The following is a 22,539-nucleotide window of genomic DNA, read 5'->3' on the forward strand; positions in this document are numbered from 1 at the left end:
AAAGTCCCAAATAAAATAATTCAGGCTTATCACTTACTCAAATGGCATTTTCTCCTCATTGGGTTTAATACAGCGCACATAATGAGGTGTAGTAGCGTTCAGCGTCTCCATTAACAGGGACAATGAACTTCGAAACTGTGATCAGACAGAAGATAAAGATGTTAAAGATGATACACATCCTGTTGAGAACGCAACGCCGAGTTTATGATCACACCGTGTTCGTGCTGACCCGGAATGAGCTGTCGTCAAAGAGCTTCACAAAGTCTTTTTAAACCACTCAATATCATTATTTGAGTTACAAGCATTCAAATAATCAATAGGATAACATTTTTTTTAGATTGGATCTAAACACAGCAGATGGTCTGGTTTTTTGGAAAGATCTTTGGTGCTTTCACATGCTGTATTTCAATGTAAACAAACATGGCTGAGCACAGGACTCTTTTCACAAGTTACACTATTACACCAGTAGGTGGCGACAAGTAACTGTCTTTATGACTTTTCTACTCACTAATAGAGTATAAAAGTAAAAAAAGTCACTTGTTGCCAATAGAGTATAACAGTATAAAAAAGTCATAGTCATAAAGAAGTCATAAAGACAGTCACTTGTTGCCACCTACTGGTGTAATTATGTAACTTGTAAAAACAATATATATATATATATATATATTAGGGCTGTCAGTTAAACTAACCCTAACCCATTTTAACGGCGTAAATCTTTTTATCGCACGATTAACGGTCTTTTTGTCCTAGCAAACTTTGTAGTTTTTTTCACATGCTTTTGCAACCAGACGCGGCGTTGCGCTATGAAAACTATCCATTTCAATGGCTTGCGCCGTGCGGGGACATTTTGTTGCTTCGTCGACCAAAGCGCAAGCGGATCTGGCTAGACCGGAAACAAAACAACAGGCACGCCGTAAACACTTGTTTGGGTCTGTTAGTCGGCCAGATAGTTGGTTAACGTTACATTTTGACTGGATTACAAGCGCGAGGCGCCGAAACGGATGCCAATAAGATTCTGAATGGAAATTTTACTTTTAAAAGTTGCCAAATTCCATTGACAAGACCAAAGCAGAGATGTATAGTAACGAAGTAGAACTACTTAAGTACTAAAATGCTGTATCCGTACTCTACTAGAGTATTGTTTTTTCTCATACTTCTACTTTTACTTCAGTAGATATTTTCGATTAATTTAATACTTTTACTTCGATATTTTTTTAATGTTCTGCTAGTTACTCGTTACAATAATAAAAATTTTACGAATCATTCGTTGCAAGTTGGCTTTCATGCTGCCTAAATCACACGGCAGTTTTATAGGGTAATGGTATTGATTGACACACACATTGACAACTAATGCAGGGGTTGTCCTGCAATGACATTTTTTTTTTTTGGCGGCCACAAAAGCAAATTTGTATCCCGCCAAAGCGCCTTATTTGATTGCTAGTTCAAACTTTTGAGTGCTTTCTTTAATAATTACATGACACAATACTTGTACTTGTACTTTTAGTACTTAAGTAGTGAATTTTAAAATAAACTACTTGCAATCCTTAAGTACAAAAAATGTTGAATACTTTAGTACTTCTACTTAAGTGTGGTGCTTAAAGAGCACTTCAACTTCTACTTAAGTCACTTTTTTGATAGAGCACTTGTACTTTTACTCAAGTCCAGGTTTCTCTGGACCAAAGTGACAAGTGTGTTTTGTCGTTGTGAACTGAGCTATCATCATCGCAGCACGTCCAGTCTGAAATATCGCTTGATGATGGCCAAACACACACACACACACACTCACACATAGCTAATGCGACTTCTCCGCCCCTCGTCAATATCAGGACCTCGTCAGTATTTGTTTCACCCTTTTATTGATGGACAGTGTAACATTGTGTGAGAGATTATTTGCTCCAAGTGAGAGTGTTAGTGTGAAATTGAACACAGATTCTGCCAACATTGTTTTCAATAAAAAACATTTGCACAAAGCAAACCATCCACTTTATTGATAAGAGCATTAAATTGAGAAAAAATATAATGGGACAAAAAGAAATCCAGAGACATTTAGAACAATTTAAAATGTGTGATTTAACGATTCGCGAGTTAACTATGACATTAATGCGATTATTCATGATTAAATATTGTAATCGTTTGACAGCACTAATATGTATATATATATATATATATAAATCTTTGAAAACAAGTTCATCGGTCAAACGGTCATTATTCTTACCACTAGTATAGTATTGTCTGTGATGTACCTTGTCTCCTACAGTGGTTCTCAGCTGCTTGTTTGAAGCTTTAACTCGGGGTTGTGCTGGTTTAACTTTGATCATTTTGTGGCCAGAATTTGGTTCATCCTCTTTAAAAAAATCTGCCAAGAGAGCAAACTAACAGCATAGAAAACAGATAAACAACATTATAATGACATTAAACTCACAGACACCGATTCAAAGACCATAAAGGAGAACATTAGGTCGATACCTGACTAGTGCGCAGGATGTCGACTAGCTCTTCATAAAGCGTGTCTCTGTTCTTCTCCAAAAAACCTTTACACTGGTATTCTACCTAAGGAAAACAGCTCCAGTTCAGTATGTATCATTTCAACTGTACTATTACAGAGAAGAAAAGGTCTCTCACCTTATCAGCAAAATGCTGGATCATAAACGAGTCATTAGATAAGCGAGGTTTCTCAAACAGCGGCTTTGAACCTAGAAAATTGTACAGCTTTTGCAGCCAGTTTTTATCAGTGCCCTGTGGGAACTGTGGGAGATCATTCAGTTAGTGAATAAATATATATATATACTTCTCTGAAAAATCAATGACATAAAATAGAGAACAAGTGGAAACTTTGGATCAAATCGAGCTTGGAATTGGAATTTCATTTTAACAATTTTTGTCCTAACCAGGGGCCTCATGTATAAACGTTGCGTACGCACAAAATGGGCATAGAAATATGCGTACGCATTTTTCCACGCGCACATCGGGATTTATAAAAAATAAACTTGCCGTAAATAAGTGCGCACCGTAAGGATGCTCTTGACCGTGCGTACGCACTCTTTTAGAAGAGTATGGGTTTTGGCGACACCGATGGTGAGCTGGAGTCAAATGTCTTTTTGCTTACTATTAGACAGAGAATCTAAAGAAAATTATAAATCTACAGAAATATAATTCACATATAATTTCACAAATCATCACTTGAAGCAAACATCCATCCCTTCTTAAATGACCGCGCCAGCACGCGCGTTGGGCCGTTTGGTGAAACTGACGCACATATAGCCTATAAACTAACGGCAGATGGAGTAAAACCGTAAATCTTCATTATGAGTCCAAATCATAAATACAGTCCATATTCACAATAACAGTTTAAATAAATAAGAGAATGATTTAAACTATGTTTTACTTCTGATATAAACATTTAGATTAAATATGCCATTCTCATTAATGGAGTTAAACTCTTAAACTACATGAAATCATTACTGAGAAGTTACAATATATATATATATATATATATATATATATATATATATATTTATTCAATAAATAGAAATAGACCTATTTGTTGTGGATGCATTGCTTTTGAACACTTTTCTTCTGGCATGCTGTGTTTTAATGTTTTAACTAGAGATTGTCTGAGAAAACTGTTTCGTGCAAATAATGCACAACCATGTCTGTCTCTTTCCATTAAAATATAAATCAATTAAAAATACTATTTGGCCAGTGGACAAGATTGAGAAAAACGTTCTCTGAAATGTATTTAACACTATTTGATTTATTCATTCAAAAACAAGGCAAGGATATAGGCTACTGTATCTGTATATATAGGCTACTGTATAATGTTTGTAATAATGTGTGCACATCCGCATTTCATATTTTCCTAACGTCTTGTACCGTTAAACTTGTTATCACGTGGATGAATAATCATATGCAAATGATATGCAGATTAGGATATGCATATTTAAACTAGGCGTTGTAATCTCCATATATGGTTATTTCGGGGAGGAGACGCACGTGCACACAATCTCCCGCTGACTGGGATTTATAAAGTGAATTCTGCGCAGGTTCTGGCGTACGAACGGTTTTATAAATCTGAAAACTTTTGTGCGTACGCAAATTCTGCCTTATGTGCGTACGCACTTTAAGGATGAAATCTACGCAAAGTTTTATGCATGAGGCCCCAGGTTATTTTTCTGTTCTTGATACTATAAAAATAACAGCCAATCAGAACACATCACATGCTTAATATTCAGCTGTGTGCAACCAATGAGACTTCAGTATGGGCGGCGCTCCACAGCAAGCCGCATAAGAAATAAAAATGGACACTTTCTTGTAGCATGCTGCTATTTACGCTGGTCAGGACAGTAAAACGTTCACGTCCGTGTTATTCTCACCAGACACTCCTCATCCAAAAGGTCCAGGATGCCCATCTTAGACTCGATGAGATCAATAACGGGCTGATTGTCGTAGAAATCGATCAGCGTCCACGGGATGTCCTCTTTCATGTACTCCTCCTGCTCCAGTTTAAACACGTGCTGATGGGATCATCAGAGATGTGTTTTATCAATAGTTCCACTTCAAATCAAACTGATTTCTTGCTAAATAAATAAAAAGGAACGCACCAGGTTGAACTGCTGTTGCAGCTTCTCGTTGGCGTAGTTGATGCAGAACTGCTCGAAACTGTTCACTTCAAAGGTCTCAAATCTACAGGCCGAAAGACAGAACAACATTAGAAAAAAGCTACACTAATGGACCCTTAGTTTTCAGACAGTGATGACACAGATTTCAAGTTATTAACGTTGTAATTTAGCAAAGTATTTTGTAATAAAAATTATTATAAAATTATCAATATTGCATAAATAATTGCAATAATTCATTATAAAAGATTTATCTGTGCATATCAGTATTTTTGAAAATCATGTGCCTCATAATCTTTAATCAAACTAACTTCCCCTCTCCTTTTTAGCGACACCTCTTCTATGATGATGCGTTTACTGTCATGAGGCCGGGGCAACGTGTCTCTCGTACCACAACCATTCGATCAATTCCCCGTGGATAAAATCAAGTCCCGCCCTACATACTGCATTTTCTTGTTCAAGAAACCGTTTTACACAGATATACGTCACACTGTTTCATGCCAAATTTAAATTACAGGACTACTGCTATGCGAGTGACATCATCTCATGAATTTAACACCTTTCACTTTTTCTGACCAACATCTGAAACTCTCCAGACTTCATTTCCTCTTTTGTAAAATCATAGAAATGCAATAAGACTTGACATTTTTTGCTCACCAGTCACTGTAGCCAGTAGTTTTCCAAAGTTTCTAGATTTCTAGTTTCTAGATTTTAATATTATTTCATAGATGCAGCAGGTATATTAGGCTGCTGTCACTTTAAAGGGTTAGTTCACCCAAAAATGAAAATTAAGTCATTAATTACTCACCCCCATGCTGTTCCAACCCCGTAAGACCTTCGTTCATCTTCGGAACACGATATTTTTGATTAAATTTGAGAGCTGTATAACTACCACATTGACTGCCTAAGGGACTGGCTCTTGACGGCCCAGAAAGTAAATGAAGAAAATGTTTAAATATCCCAAGTGACTACCGTGGCTCAACTATAATTTTATCAAGCGACGAGAATACTTTTTGTGCGAAAAAACAAACAAAAATAACGACTTTATTCGACTATTCCTTTTCTTCCTTGTTGGCCTGAAACGAGACTTCAGTACGATTTCCACGACGCATGCGCGAGAACTGAACTGAAGTAGTTGAAGAAGATCGCAAATCTCGCGCATGCGTCGTGGAAATCTATGGAAGTCTCGTTTCAGGCCAGCAAGGAAGAAAAGGAATAGTCGAATAAAGTCGTTATTTTTGTTTGTTTTTTCGTACAAAAAGTATTCTCGTCGCTTGATAAACTTATAGTTGAGCCACGGTAGTCACTTGGGATATTTAAACATTTTCTTCATTGACTTTCTGGGCCGTCAAGAGGCAGTCCCTTAGGCAGCCAATGTGGTAGTTATACAGCTCTCAAATTTAATAAAAAATATCTTCATTTGTGTTCCGAAGACGAACGAAGGTCTTACGGGGTTGGTACAGCATGGGGGTGAGTAATTAATGACTGGGTGAACTAACCCTCTAACATCTGAGGCACAGGTCCATTATACTGTTACATGTGTAAAAGTTGTCTCTCAATTGTTTACGTTCACTTAAAACACATTAACTGACTGTGTTTTGACATTATTTTGTGTGTATTTGACTGTTTAAGTGCAATAAGCAGCAAAAAAGAACTCAATTTAGTGCTTTATGTGCCACACTTTGGGTGTGAACACAAAATGATGAGTAAGATCATGTGCAGTATGTGCAATGCAATCCCACGCTGAAATTCAACACCAACAATATTCATCCGGAGCAAATGAAACGAGTGAGTGAAAGGAGGCGGGTTTGTGTCACTCGCTGACGGAGAGATGAGAAAAAGAGCAGCTGGTATCGTGAATTCAACGTACCCATAAATATCCAACACCCCAATAAATGAATGTTGTTTCCCAGGGACCATTAGTGCCTGGTTGATCTTGTGGATGACAAAGTCGAAAAGATGGGCGTAGATGTGTTTGGCCAGGGCATCGCGGGCGTTGACGGCACGTTCCTTGGGCTGCGGTTTCACCACCGTCTCTGCAGACAAGACTATCCGTCTGTGACACAGCCAGCGGCTCATATTGTCCATGCTGACGCTCATCAGGTCACAGAATATGGCCAAGTGAGGGTCTCTGGACTGGAGAGAAAGCGGAAAGTATCACAAAATGGCAATTATCAATTAAGAAAAACATAAAGATTGTCTAATACCACAGAAAAAAGATTATTACACCGATGGATGATTTCTCAGGACTGTTCGCCTTGATGACTACGTTTCCTAAATGCAGAATTGCAGCGAGCACCTTAAACACATCCGCCTGAAAACTGTCCTTGAGCCCTGTAGAGAAACAAGGCAGGGAGAGGAAGATAAGATGGATTGACAGCCACGTTCTTGATAAATTGCTGAAATGAATCAGATGTTAGATGTTTTTGTAAATACCCAGTAGATTAAAGGTTCTGAGTGTTTCTGCCATTTCAGCCCGGTCGTCCACGCCTTCGATCTCAGTCTCACCACCCAAACGAGTGTAATTAAACTTCTCTGCACCCACTAAATCAACAGATGAAGAACATAAGCAAAATGAGATTAATAATGTACAGTGGAAATTCCTGGCATAAGAACTGAAAGCTGTCCTTTACATATATTTAAAGAGTAAAATATTAACTTAAAGGTATAGTTCACCCAAAAAATGAAAATTCTGCCATTCTCACCCTCAAGTTACAAATACAGGATACTTTCTATTACACAAAAGAAATACTTTGAGTAGGGCTGTCAAACGATTAATCGCGATTAATCGCATTCAAAATAAAAGTGTGTGTTTACATAATATATGTGGGGTCAGTGTGTATAATTATTTTGTATATATAAATACACACACAAGCATGTATATTTAAGAAAAAAATATTATTTATAAATAAAACATTTATATTTATAATATAAATTATATATAAATCTATATACAGTATATACATGAAAATATTTCTTAAATATATACAAGCATGTGTGTGTATTTATATATATATATATATATATTAATTATACACAGTGCACCCACATTTATTATGCAAACACAAACTTATTTTGGATGCGATTAATCGCGATTAATCGTTTGACAGCCTTAATAAATATTAATATTTTATATATAAATAATATTTTTTCTTAAATATACATGCATGTGTGTGTATTTATATACTGTATATATATACAAAATAATTATACAGTGCACCCACATATATTATGTAAACACAAACTTTTATTTTAGATGCGATTAATCGTGATCATTTGACAGCCCTAATTATGAGGAATGTCGGTAACCAAACAGTTGAAGGACCCCACTGACTTTTTTTTGGGACTTTAATGGATTATACATTCTAGACATATGATACATTATTAACAGATTCTTCAAAATACCTTCTTTTGTGTTCAACACAAGAAAAAAAAAACATCTTACTTTTTGGCAGTAAAATCAGACATTGAAGTCAAGAGTATATAAGATGCTATTTGCGTAAACCGCAAAAAATAGTACAATCATGATTATAGTCTTTGTCACAATCACAATCATATGACAAGTACAGAAACACTCACAGAGTTTCAAGCCTTTGAACTCCGGTTGATTTGCACAAGCACACATTTGGTAGAAGATGTGATAATTTCTCTCATTCTCTGACTGAAGGGGGACAAATGACACATTGTGAGTTTTGCGCCTTTATCATTTAGTTAATCTGTTGCTAAAAAGTCCACAGAAGTGAAAAGCTCCTCTCACCTGAAACACAACCCTTGACTTTTCCAGAAGGTACGTCCTCATGTTGGCACCAATGATCTGGTATCTTTTGTCGAAGCTGATCTCAGTGTACTTCCCGAATCGACTGCTGTTGTCATTTCTGGTTGTTTTTGCATTTCCAATGGCCTGTAGACACATCAGATTATTTTGTGATCGGATCCTGCTCGTAGAAAAGTGTTGGTTTAGTTAAAAAACACAGTTTTACCTCAGTGATCGGGTTGGATGCCAAAACTTTGTCTTCCACCCGAGTTTTACTACCAGACTTGCTAACCATAGCAAAGTATCTCATAGCATACCGAGCTGATACGGTCTTTCCGGCCCCGGACTCACCGCTCACAATGATGGACTGATTCTTGTTATTCCTGCAGTTTGAAGAAAAAAATATCTCATTTCGAGTTCAACCTGTAAAACCTGCACAATCCAAAACACAAAGTCTTCCTAAATCAACCACGGATTAAAGGGATAGTTTAAGACATGGCGCTTCACCTGGCCATTTGTTTGTAGGCTTCTTCAGCCACAGCAAATATATGAGGGTCCAGGTCACCCATGTTTTGGCCAGAGTACGCATGGATGACTGCATCTCCATAGATGGGAAGCTGTTTATATGGATTGACTGCCACCAGGATAATTCCTGAGATGGTAAAAATCATGGTGATGATCTCACATTAAAGAAAAGGGTTCACATCAAGAAAGCCATTCTACAGCCAACCTACCACAGTACGTATAGATGATTTTGGACTCGACGAATCGGACTTTGAGGTTGTGTAGCACGGCCGGCTCGTGAAGGTAGCTGAGGGCTGTGAGGTCATTCTCTCCCACCAGGATATCTGGGTTACGTAGGGGTGGCAACTTCTCACCGCCTTCCAGAGGATACTGCAACTCCTGCAAGAGAGATTCACAACTCACAAGTCAAAGTTTCTAATAGGGTGATTAAACAAAAAATTTATAAAGACCTTCTTTATGAACATCAAGGAGAATTTTTACCCTCAGGTACCATTTGCTCCCATTATAAAAGCTTGAAAGAACCAGGATATGATTTATGGCCTGTTTACATGAAGCGTGTAAAAACCTGCGGTTTGGCCTCTCATTTACACGAAAACCCCGTTTTTATCACAGAAAACGATTATTTCTGTCGGCTGCATTCAAAGTGGAGATTTCTGAAAACGCTGGTTATGTGTTGCCGTGTCAACTGGTAAACAGGGTTTTAGGATCTCAAACGTCACATTATGCGCCAGAAAAGGCTTAACGTCATGCGAGCGCCCAATTTTTACAGTTTGTTTGGCTGCTGATCATGGATGCTGTTAAAGGGTTAGTTCACCCAAAAATGAAAATTCTGTCAGTATTTACTCACCCTCATTTTGTTCCAAACCCTGTAAGACCTTCGTTCATCTTCGGAACACAAATTAAGATATTTTTGATGAAATCTGAGAGCTGGATCAGTCCTCCATACTAGTCCATAGGCTTCTTGAGGGATTGAAACTTGGCGGCCTCGAAAAGTTATTAAAGACATCGTTAAAATAGTCCAATTGATAGTCAATCTTAAGTTTATGAAGCGACGAGAACACTTTTTGTGCCCAAAAACAAACATAAATAACGACTTTATTTCTACTATTCATTTACTTCTCTCTCTGCCTCGAGTCAGGTTACTAGTTTAACAGCGTATGATCTGTTGTTGTACGTCACACGCATCACACACGTGACCAGCGTTGGCCAATAGTGAGCCTACGTGTGACGTAGCTCTACACAATTACACTAGTTTAACTGACTAGAGGCCCATAGAGAAGGAAGTGAATAGTTGAAATAAAGTCGTTATTTTTGTTGTTTTTTGCGCACAAAAAGTGTTCTCGTCGCTTGATTAAGTTAAGATTGAGCCACTGTAGTCACTTGGACTATTTTTACGATGTCTTTAATAACTTTTCGAGGCCGGCAAGTTTCAATTCCTCAAGAAGCCTATGGACTAGTATGGAGGAGTGATCTAGTTCTCAGATTTCATCAAAAATATCTTAATTTGTGTTTTGAAGATGAACGAAGGTCTTACGGGGTTGGAACAACATGAGGGTGAGTAACTAACAGAATTTTCATTTTTGGGTGAACTAACCCTTTAAAGCTGTTAACACTTTTGGCCTGTTTGCATTTACAAATACAGCTGAAAGGACTTTGAAAGGAACAGGAAGTGTTATTCGTTGTTGTCTATTCTGAGGATTCTGAGTGGCTTGCATGGCTTTATCCTTCTCCCTACACTGGCGCTCGACTGCGTATTTATGCGGGCTGATGTAAATGTTGTGTGCACGATGTTATTATTAAAAACAGAGGGGGAAAATATTATTTTCTTTTAATACCCGGCTTTAATATAACTCTGATTGTGTTTGGCTGAAAGAAGAAATTCAAATAAACGCAGGATGACTTGAGGGTGAGTAAATTATTTTAATTTTTGGGGTGAACTAACCCTTTCTTTAACCTTAAAAAAATTTAAAAATCCATAAAACCATAAGGAAAACTCAAAAACTCTATTCTTGAACATTGAAGGTGCTAACCCATTAAGAACCTTTACAGTGCAAACTATTATTGGTGTAAATGCTAATTTATTAAATTATGAAAATAATTATATAAACAGCTGCTCAGTTTTCAGATTTAAAGCTTTAGAAAAGAGTTTTTGTCTTACCGTCCCATCCTCCAGCTGTAGTTCCAGCTCAGTTTCTCCAGGATTGAAATCTGTCAGAATCTCCGCAGATTTCCAAACATGTTCAGGGTCGGGGATCCACACCCTGTTATACTACAACAGAAAACTCGCATTACATGGCGATTTAATAAGACTGTGCTTTGGTAGAGATTTTGTATGGCTTGTGTGCGTGCGCTTTCAAAAATAACAACTGACCATATGTCACAACTATAATTTTTAAAGTTTGACTCAATCATTTCGTATATAAAGTCTTTGACAAGATCATTATCTTCTCAAATGCACACATGCTAGACTAAAATATCATGTTACTAAACTAAACACTTCTGAAAAGTGATTTGTTCCTCATACCTTTGTATACAACTCCGACAGAGCCATGGCAACAGGAGTCTCTTCCGATTTATTTCACATTAAACCACTTTCTCATGATTAAAATTACAAGTGAAACTAATATTCATACGACTAACTTTTTAGTCATGACACCTGCTAAAAGTCTGGAAATGACGCGGGGAACTTCCTCGCTCACCTGCGACCGCCGGCTAAACTACGAGTCCTACTATAGCGAAGGCTTGGGCTGCTTAATGAGAGGCACAGACCGGTTATAAATATTCATTTCATATGAATTCGAAACGTAAAGTTTAAAAGTTCATAAATACGTTCATTTGTCTAAATAAACTTAAAGTGTTACTACAGCTACATCCTGAGATTGCACTTTAGATTTAATTACTGCATAGTAAAATAGAGTTAAAAATCAATAAAATAAGGTAGGTAAAATATTATAACATAGGGCCTACTACTGGTGAAAACATATAGACTAGTGAATAAACAAATAGAAATGTTGTTAAACCACAGTGGCGCACGCCCTGTAATATAACTAGGAATAGCATATATTTATATAAATATTATTGTATATGTAAAAAAAAACTATTTAATATTCATGACATAATCCTTCTCCATAGTGCGGTTCGGGTTTCGCGAACTCACTGTTTACTATTGCGCGCGAGCGAGTCTCGTGACGCTGTGCTTACCGTAGGGGTGTGTTCATTTGAACAAGGATTTGACACCAAAGGAACAGGATACTGCTCTTACTCACTCACTCAATCAGTGACTGCACAAGTATGCAGACATGTGATCAGGTGTTTGGACACGAAGACTAGTTTTCTCTTGGCTTAGTGCAGACAGATTGAAATACAAAAGCGAGACAGTGGAATGATCAAAATTATCAGGTTAATCAGTGTTCATTTATTATTATTACTACTGCATTTTGGGGAAGCACAAACATTGTTCTTAATCTACGTTTATCAAATTAATATGGAATCAATGCATACTGTGACAATATATAGAAAGTCTTGGCAATTTGTTTAGCATGTTATGGCAGATAAAATGCAATGCTGTCAAAAGTGAAACCTGTTGCATTTGATCATCGAGATCAGATGAGTAAGATCAGGTAATACCAGTTCGACTTTATAGTGCTAGAAAAATTCTAATTAATAATCTAAAAAATAATTAATTAGTAGTTGGCAACTAAAACAAAAATAGTTTGTCAATTTAAAAAAAAATAGCTGAAATGATTTAAGCATATAGGCTTTGGGGTAACATGGGTGCACTAATATGCATTAATTCACGCTTAACTAATGCACAGATAATCATGAGTTAATGTATAACTAATACTAAACCATTAATTAATGATAACTGCATCAGCAACTAATAAAGAGTCTATTGATTAATAATAATAAAGAGTCTATTATTATATATATCTAGATTAAGTAATACACAAATTGCTATTAATTCAATGTGTCATTGTGTATTAATTCCTTAATAACATATTTGATTAACTAATAGTGTAAATTAATGTGTTAATTACCACAATTAGTCAAAGTTATGCACTTAAACTTCCAGTTGTCTGCTTTAATTAATCATTAGCTAATGATTTGCAAAGGTTATGTTATGACTTAACTTGTTGGGGCACATCATTAGTCATGTAGTAATTGTAGTAATTTGCACATGAATTTGCACAACCAATGAAGTAATTAATTATGTATTAATGCATATTAGTGTACCTGTCATATTATCTGGAAGTTGAAATAAGAATTTGGCTCATTCTGGTAATTAACATATTAATTAACACTATTAGTTAAAAAAATGAGTTATTATGGAATTAATCCACGTATTTAATGAAAAACAATTCATCTATGAACTAATACATTAACCTTACTAGTTCCTAATGTGGTAATCATTAATGAATAGCTTAGATAATCATCAGTTACACATTAATTCAGTGTTATCTGTGCATAAGTTAAGCATTAATTAATGCTTATTAGTGCACCCCTATTGTAAAGTGTTACCGGCTTTGGTCCTGTGTAAATCTGTAAACAATAACAATACAGTTACCCTGATTCAAAATTGAATTTAAATTAAACTTTTTTTTTTTTTTTTTTTTTTTAACAAGGCAACTCCTGAGCAAACGATTTTTTAGGGGTTGAAGTGGTAGAAACAATATTGTAATTGTTTAAATTCCCAAGGATCAGTAATCTCCCCTTAAATTGATCGGGCAGACCAAACTGTAAGTCGTAGAGACTTGAAACTTTGAGGGATGGTACTTACAACGTCTAGGCTACACTGTCACCAAGGCTCGCCCCAATCTACTCTTTCTAAAGGCATCCTGGGATCTTTTTTTGTGACCACAGAGAGGACCTCAGTTTAACATCTCATCTAAAGGACAGTGCTCTTTGACAGTTATGTGTCCCCATCACTACACTGGGGCGTAAGGACCCACACAGACCACAGCGTGAGCGCCCCCTGCTGGCCTCAACACCTCTTCCAGCAGTAACCTTGTTTTCCTCCCTCCCTCTCCAGGTACGCTCACAGCCCTACTTCGCTGCTTCATTGGGTGACAAGTCTTGGGCTACAGGGTGATATATGGCTTCTGGCATAAAAATGAAGAGTTCAGATGCAAAAGCCTCTAAGTGCCATTTGAAATTTTCTTCTAGAATGATTATTTTTATCAAGCTTGTATATTTAAGTTCAGTGATTTCACTTAAATGGCAATGATAATTACCTATTAATTGTTATTTAAGTGAAATTACTGAACTTAAATATACAAGTTTGACAAAAATCATCATTAAAGAAGAAAATTTCAAATGGCATTTAGAGGCTTTTGCATCTCAACTCTTCATATATATATATATATATATATATATATATATATATATATATATATATATATTCACAGGAAAAAAAATGTTTAAATATGTTTTGGTGATCAAAGAGTTTTAAGGGATAGGATTATTAACTACAAAAATTATTGTTGGTTTTAACGGCAGGGGAAACATAAAATTACATTACTGAATACATTACTGAATTTCATCTAATTAATATTCATGAGCCATGACTTCAACATCTATAGGCTATTCTTCTGACTCATCCAGCAGTGGTGATACAACGCCCTCGGAAACCATCTCAGCACTTCCCTAAATATTTGACCGCATCAGAAACCACTGATCAAAATCTGATAGAAACCACTGATGTAGCCTATTCATTAAATGAGGCTGCAGTTTCACTTTCGAAGTAAACAGTTTTTTCGTCTAATAGAGCGTCAGAATGAGCCAGGTATGAATTGACTTTATGCACAGCTGCACTACTTCCTGAACTTAAGCCAGCTCCTTGTTTCCTGTCTGCCATTATCCACAAGTTTCCGAGGGGCGCTCCTGTAAAAAATAAAGTGGGTGAAACTTCTGGTGAGGCGGCGGAAGTAGCATTTCAATGGTATTTTGTGTGTTAGTTAGCGAAGAGGCTAGCTGTTTTTCAGAGAATTATTTTACTATTTAAAGAGTAACTAAACCCCTGGTCAGAGCCTGACTCCACCCACTAGCAATATTTGAAAAATGCTGAAAAAATGGGCAGACCCCAGCGGGGCTAGGGGGCGTGCACCTGAGACCCGCCGTGAGTGAGAGCTGCTGTCAGACTCTAAAATAGAGCGAGACTGGAGTGACGCAAGTAACTGCCTTTGCAACAGAGCGGCCATTTGAAGTCGAGGACTTTTCTCCCTCACCTTCACCTTCACCTGAAGTGGATGAGGGTGAATTGTATGTAGACACAGGGCCAAATCCATTCGAGCCGCTGGCTCAAACTGCGGTCTTAACTCCCGCATCGCGACCGGCATCTGATGAGTTTTGTCGTCGAGTTGATCTCAATAACGCACGCTCTGTGGGCATGTATTCATATTTATATTCTGCCGCTATGTGAAAAAATCCAGCAAAATGCACCGGCTCGTTTGTCGACCCCAGAGGATTAACTTTATCCTAACCATAAATTGTGATTAAAATATCCATGATCACTCACATCAAGACGCCGCTGCGGTGGAGGAGTCCATGCAGAACGAGCAGTGTTTGGCACTGCGTGTGGAGAAGCCCATGTCCACCTCTATTCTGTTACTATCCTGATCACTGTACTAAACACTGATAAATAACTTGAAGCTATCCTAACCATACTATGCTACTAGCTACACAAAATAATCTAAATTATCTATATAATGCTATGCTAAATAGATGCAACAATACTCTATCCTGATTGTTTTCATAAATAACTATATAAATGCTATGCTAACTAGATGCTAATATATGCTATCCTGATCGTTTTCAATACTCATAAATCCAACTCCTGACTCGCTACAGTAGTTTTGACGGAACCAGATGCTTTTATACCAGGGGCTGCCAAGGGCGTGGTGAGCTCGCACCAAGGGCGTGACAGAGTGGCGTCTGAGAGTTCACTACGTCAGCAAGTACCCCTACTGCAGGAGCTTTCCGTTTAACCTGAAGAGGGCAGCACTCAGACGTTTTTACACCATATATTTGAAAATCAAAACACTTTATACTCAATTGTCAAAAAATGTACTCGAATCAATGAACAGCATTTATGAAGCTCCATTCTTACAGATCATTAACTAAAAAAAGTTGTTTTGGTGTTTAGTTACCCTTTAAAGACGCAAATCTTTATGAGAGATGTCGTTACGGAGCTCAGGGACAACATGTGCTGTTCGCGGTTGTATGTATAACCGGACTAAACTAATTTAGTGGCTTAAACGGGATTGTTATGAACATAAGCTGAAAACGAAATCAGAGTGATCCTGCCAACGACTGTAGTTTCCATCACCTCCCAAAAGACGACGAATCTTCCTGTGTACATTTGTTTAAATTCTTAATATTCTATAAACTCTCTCAGCATGTGATTGGCTGTTCGCCACTGATGTTACACCTAAACTCTGGATCAAAGCCTGTGTTGACAGAATACCAAATGTGCCAGTTAATGTATTCAAGTAGCACATTCATTTATAATTTTGAACTCCAAAGCACAATGACTAGTGTGTATTTTTTATTTTAATTGTTTGTCAGCTCGCACAACTGTCTGTCACCATGCCTTGATGAGTATTGATTATTAATAATGTTATTATAATACTCCCAATCAACTACTGCGGAGGGTAAAGGTACTGTTATTTCACCCTTTTGAATTTCGTTGAGGTTGTGTTCCCACATCGTTAGCTAGTTTGGATCGCTATAACTTGAATGACTGTCAACTCTTGAATGAGTGTCAAGCATGTCAAGTCCCGCTTTGTTTACTTCCAACCGGAAGTCGAGCTCACTTTTGACGCAAGGCCTCATGGGGCGTAGGAAACTTGTGGATTGGCCAAGCTTGATTAATTCAGGTGTCTCTGATTATTGTTGCCGTGACTACTGAGGTCAGGCACACCTGAACTAATCAATTTGTCCAATAATGGCAGACAGGAAACAAGGAGCTGGCTTAAGTTCAGGAAGTAGTGCAGCTGTGCATAAAGCCAATTCACCTGTTCACTGTTTCCTTAAAACATTTGTAGTTTGTAGGAGAGCTGTTTTTCACTCAAGTCGCCGTGAGGGCCTTATACAGTAGTAGAGCCTATGTAATGAAGATAGATTTGAATCGAAATCTTGGTCAAGGTGTCATGTCCCATTCTCCTCTGTTCTTCTTGATTTCGGAAATCTTAATTTTAGCCCCTCCTTAACTCCCCCCGAGAAGCAGCTTGAAGAAGTAGAAAATGATGCGTAAGCCGACTGACTTGGTCTTCTTCCATCGCGATCCATTGGGATGAAGGGACAGAGTAAATAAACGAAATTACAAATATAACTACTGCACCTAAACGTTATTCTTTTTATGAGGATGTAGAGGTGACGTTCTGCTACTATATTTGAGGTCTATTCGTGTCGTGATGTTGTTCAGTTCAAAGTAAATGCAGCCCAAAGTAAAGCTCTCCACTGGATTTCATGTTCCCTAGTCAAATGTCTCAATGTTTTTTTCTTTCTCTTCAAACTATATCAGGTGATGCAGTCCCTCAGGTTTGCGCTGCAGCCCCCTGTGTTTAATATCTCTGTGGATTGGACCCTTCCAGATGGCGTTACTGTTGTTGACACACTGTCTCAACCCATCAAAGTGCTCTTCCAGGGTCAAAGGGCACTCATTTACACACAACTTAAAGGAGAGGTGGGATAATTTAACGTGTTTCTTTAATAAGAATCAGAAACCAGTGAAGTAACTTGGAGAAATATTCACAGAATTGTTAATACAAGTACAAGCGGAAGAATCCATATACGTATGTTATATTGTGTCCAAATGTATGAGGAAAGTTGTTTTATTAACATGTTAGTGTCTGTTGTTTTTTGTGTGTGAAACCTATCAATTAGCATTACAGTTAATTACATTTTTTGATGTGTCGGATCCGCCAAAAAAACTGCAGATCCCTCAAAATCATATGCCAATGACTTATTTAGTTTTCTTTCCTTAAAATGAATTGTATTGCTGTTTGATGGATGATGATGACGTTGATTACGCACCACCGGGTGTGGAGGGTATTTGAAAATCTAAACTAATTACAACTGTAAAAACAAACATTACAAATTAAAAAGAAATGTAAAAAACAAGATGACAAAAATCAGTAAATTTCATGCAGTGAATTTTCACATATTACATTGCTGATGCTTATAAAAATTATACATTGACTTGCACATTGTAGTTTTCTTTCCTTAAAAATATTCTGATTTCAAGGTGATGAATGATGATGATTATGTTGATGATGATGATCTACTCTGATCATCAAAAGTTTGAAATTGTGTGATACTTTTTAGAGTATTATTGAGAGTTGTATGGAAAAATTGCTTGTGATTTTCCCCATTTGTACAGTGAGTTGCTTTTTGGTTAAAGCATCTGATAAATGACTAAATGCAAATATTAATTTTAGACTTTTTTTATTGAATTTCAGATTTGCTTTTAAAGGGAACTCAACCCATGGTCAGAGCCGGACTCCACCCACTGGCAATATTTGAGGTGCACCTGAGACCCGCGTCTCTCTGTAGGAGGAGAGACTCTGTCAACGACTTCAACGGCTCTTCAACGACTCTCTCAAGGGCGTGGTGAGCTGGTGCCTGCTTTCGTCACGCAGTATCCAATAGGAAAATAATCTGCAGCATAGCCACCGTTCAACCTGAAGAGGGCAGTACTAGTTTTTACACCATATATTGAAGAATTAAAACACTTTATACCCAAATGTATAAAAAAAAAAATTGTACTCGAATCACTGAAAACAGCCCCAGTCTTACAGATCCTTAACTAAAAAACTAAGTTACCCTTTAATGGCTGGATGGACTCCCATAATGAAGACATGATGGGAAGTCTGAAGACCAGGACATCTCTGGCACTGGTGAATGAGGTCTGGCATTTGAACCTCTGAGGCGTCCATGACAAGAAGTCCTAGGACCAAACAGCCATGACAGGAACCCCTGGTCCGGGACAGACGGGGTAGGGAGCTTTAAACTGAAACAGAGAGACATAAACCTGTAACGGTGGCTTTACCAAACCAGAATGGGTTTTCAAATAAGATAAAACAAAATATATGCTGGATAGGTTGGGAATCCTTGGCCAGGAAAAGAGTTTTGACTTTTACGTGAGGCTAATAAGTGGGGAGGAGAATTCGAAGGCTTTGACGTGAGGTTAAAAAGTGATGGAGACCAAGATCAGTACCTGAAGCAGGTGAATCTAACTGGATAGTGTTGCTCCAGGCAACGCGACGAACCAGGAAGAGCGGTATTTCTCCGTCACTTTTTCTCTGTCACACCCAGCAGCGCATATACAGAATTTCCAGCAGACAATAACAGCAACGTCCTTCAGGTAGCTTGTGTCTCACTTCAATCACCTACGCGTGTGTTTCCTCTTTTCCGTTCTCTCACTTCCGTTCTCTTTCCACCCCTCACTTCCGTTTCTAGCTCTCTTTTATCTTCCATTTCCACATTAGTTTTCGCCCTTTTCTCCATAACGCCACAAACCTCCGGGCCGGCAGTGGCAAGAATTATTAACTGACTGTGAGGCGCTAATGATGGGAACTTCTGGGACAGGGTGGACCGGACGGAAATAACGAGGAGCTTGGATACTGTTGTGGCTGAGATGGTCATCATAAGTGCTGACCTTGTGACAAGAACAGGAATCTCTGGTGTGCCTGTGGCAGGAATCACTGGGGCAGCCATGACTGGGAGCACTGGTATTGAGGAGGCAGTCACATATATCATACATCAGTCGTATCAGGACCCTTGTTACCGGCTGTGACCAGGAGAGGGAGCTCTGTCATCGGAGAGGCAGAAAGCTCTGGCATTCAGAAGCCATGATGAAACCTCTTATCACGCGCCCTCCGCGGCGGCGGCGACGACGACTCATTCGAATGTCTGCCCTATCAACTTTCGATGGTACATTCAGGGTTCGATTCCGGAGAGGGAGCCTGAGAAACGGCTACCACATCCAAGGAAGGCAGCAGGCGCGCAAATTACCCATTTCCGACACGGAGAGGTAGTGATGAAAAATAACAATGAAGGTCTCTTTCGAGGCCCTGCAATTGGATTGAAAACAAAAAGGGGCTCTTATGTGACGACCTGAAACAACACAGAAAAAAGAACAGATTTGACTTAGCGAATTCTTCCCATGAGAAAATCAAATGATTTTTAGCCGATCTTAGTTTCACTACCTTAAACCAGTTGTGGGACAGAATCATCCCCAGACTGAGTCGCTGGCTCGGCTTCTCCTTTAGCAAAGACCCGAGGAGGCGACAGCATTCTGTGAAGGAAGACGTCTGATTATTACCTCAAACTTTACATCATGTTTTGTATGATAGTGAACTATTAATTCTAGATCTCACCTGGAGACAGGTTGGGTTTGCACCAGAGCTTCTGTTTCAGGAGCATCAGGTCATAGTCACTAGGGAAATGTCCACATAACATGGCGAACATCAGAATCCCTAGTGACCATGCCGTCGCCTGCCTGCCGTGGTACTTCCCCTTGGCACGGTACTCGGGAGGACAGTACGCTGATGTGCCTGAGGAAAGATTTTGTGTGAGATGTAAATTTGTAATGCGTTCCCACATCTTTGAGTGCAGCTTTGAGTTACAATACATACCGGAGTATGACCTGTACACCGAACTCCTCAGAATGTCCCCACACCCGAAGTCTATCAGCTTGACTTCAGATGTCTCCATGTTGATGAGGAGATTTTCCAGTTTGATGTCACGGTGGAGAACTCTGCGATCGCAGCACACGTTGGCAGCGTGAACCGTCTGCCTCATGATGTGCCGTACCTTTTCCTCATCGAGTCTTCCACCGTGACGCTTCATGAACCGGATCAGATCCTCACATGGAGAGGGACATTCGAGGACCATGACGAAGTGGTCAGGGCGGTCCTGCCAGTCCAGCAGCCGGATGATCTCAGGCACACGGGGACCTTTACTGGCCAGGATGGTGAGGGCGACCTCTTTAGGAAGGGGCTTTGGATGATCAGGCTAGAAGAATTTGGTTTGGAAATAAAGATTTAGCTCAGTCTTGGACCAGTTTGTTAATTGAATAAACAATCAAATATCTGTCTGTGGTTAATTTTAATATGAGATGTTTTATATTGTACAGCCTACTTACAATGAATATACATTCAGTCTTTTCCGTCTTTGTGACGTATTTCACGGCCACCTGATAAACAAAACAAACAATTAATGTGTGCAAAAGCCATAAGATACACTAAGAAGGCTTAGAGTGATATATCAGAAGATAATTCACAAGATCATGTTTAATTTATTTCGACTCACTTTAAGATCATCCTCCAGACGTCTCCCTTCATACACCACACCAAAACCACCTTTCCCCAGCTGATCACCAATAGTGTAGTGACTGAAGATGTAGTCTATTAAAAGACAAAATAACATGATGGATATATTTATTTTAATGTATTTTAAATAATTAACAGAGACTATATGGAATATTTACAGTTTTAACATCAGTACATATATATATATATATATATATATATATATATATATATATATATATATATATATATTTAATGTTGTACCATATAATAAAGATCTAATGGCATTGATGTGTATTTTGGTAAATTTGCACTGATGTGTATTTGATATTGTCATTGTGTGATACAGTATAAGTTTTTACAAGGTCAAATCAGAGATCTAGTCATTTATATTCTCATAAGATATCTGGTGAAATTTACCATCACTACTTCTTCCTGCCCATGCTACCTTCCTCTCCTCTCCCTCATCCCTCTGCTTCTCCTCTCCCTGTTTACTGTCAGCTCTGAAGAAAGAGACCATCCTCCTCCACCACTTCCTCTTTCTTCTCTTCAGCACTCTCCCTGACTCCTTCCTCTCCTCGCCTCCGTCTCCTTCTCCTCTCTCCATCAACCTCCTCAACTTCACCTCACTTTCTTCCTCTCCTCCTCCTCCTTCTCCTCCTCCTCCTCCTAATCCTTCTCCTCCTCCTCCTCCTCCTCCTCCTCCTCCTCTCCTCTCTTGGCTCTTTCCCACACCAGCAGCATCAACAGGAGTCTCAGTCTCATCGCGAGGACGAGGATGCTGAACCGCCGTGTTAATGCTGGGTTTTGGGGGTGTGCTTTGATGTTGATCGCACACCTCGCCAATCATCGGACTCACTTTACTAACTCGCTGACCCATCGCTGTGAAAAACCACTGTCACTCTCTCTCGACCACTACAACAAACCCACAAATTGTGTCAGGCTGTGAAGCGCTTATATAGTAAACCCACGCGTTCCATTCGTTCGATTCTACTAACTTTCTTTATGACGTCATGAGTCAAACATACACTAACACAATGAAGCTAATCTGAGATCTGCTTTATCTAAATGCTTTCTTTTTTTAATAACTTTAAAATATAAGAAAAAATTTGTATTTTTCTAAACATCTCTCTAATACAGACTATTGTACATGAATTGCTGTATGTGATATTTTTAGTATTGAAATATGTTTTTGTCTGTTGAAACTAAGGCCAAATCTATAAATATGTTTGCAGTGATATTCCTACATGGGGTTGTTACAAAATATTGTCAACAAGAAATAGATGACGTCTAGCCTAACTAATGTGTAATATGTTCAGATTTGATAGCAGTT

The 22,539-nt window shown here is 38.3% G+C and overlaps 2 protein-coding genes across 2 annotated transcripts in view; both read right to left on the minus strand.

Moving 5' to 3' along the window:
- myo5c (myosin VC) overlaps positions 1-11,595 on the minus strand; it is a 33,878-nt gene extending 22,283 nt beyond the window's left edge. The window contains exons 1-16 of the mRNA XM_089127563.1: positions 11,420-11,595; positions 11,054-11,164; positions 9,105-9,273; positions 8,878-9,022; positions 8,597-8,753; positions 8,374-8,517; positions 8,196-8,277; positions 7,053-7,160; positions 6,844-6,950; positions 6,487-6,752; positions 4,602-4,683; positions 4,374-4,514; positions 2,623-2,745; positions 2,467-2,550; positions 2,244-2,372; positions 38-135 (exon numbers count right to left, since the gene is read on the minus strand). Of these exons, the coding sequence (XP_088983689.1) occupies positions 38-135; positions 2,244-2,372; positions 2,467-2,550; positions 2,623-2,745; positions 4,374-4,514; positions 4,602-4,683; positions 6,487-6,752; positions 6,844-6,950; positions 7,053-7,160; positions 8,196-8,277; positions 8,374-8,517; positions 8,597-8,753; positions 8,878-9,022; positions 9,105-9,273; positions 11,054-11,164; positions 11,420-11,446 (1,973 nt within the window). The 5' untranslated portion in view covers positions 11,447-11,595. The remainder of the gene's footprint in view (positions 1-37; positions 136-2,243; positions 2,373-2,466; positions 2,551-2,622; positions 2,746-4,373; positions 4,515-4,601; positions 4,684-6,486; positions 6,753-6,843; positions 6,951-7,052; positions 7,161-8,195; positions 8,278-8,373; positions 8,518-8,596; positions 8,754-8,877; positions 9,023-9,104; positions 9,274-11,053; positions 11,165-11,419) is intronic.
- A 6,898-nt stretch (positions 11,596-18,493) lies between these two features.
- On the minus strand, positions 18,494-21,813 carry LOC120477774 (serine/threonine-protein kinase pim-1). Its single transcript, XM_089127376.1, has 8 exons — positions 21,627-21,813; positions 21,208-21,302; positions 21,041-21,091; positions 20,532-20,910; positions 20,274-20,450; positions 20,044-20,191; positions 19,449-19,622; positions 18,494-18,575 (listed from the first exon to the last, which is right to left on the minus strand). Exons 1-8 carry the CDS (start codon positions 21,811-21,813, stop codon positions 18,494-18,496), a joined length of 1,293 nt encoding a protein of 430 aa, XP_088983502.1.
- Between the last annotated feature and the right edge of the window lie 726 nt (positions 21,814-22,539).

Source organism: Pimephales promelas, chromosome 25, assembly GCF_988280905.1.
Source record: "Pimephales promelas chromosome 25, fPimPro1.hap1.1, whole genome shotgun sequence".
Lineage (NCBI taxonomy): Eukaryota > Metazoa > Chordata > Actinopteri > Cypriniformes > Leuciscidae > Pimephales > Pimephales promelas.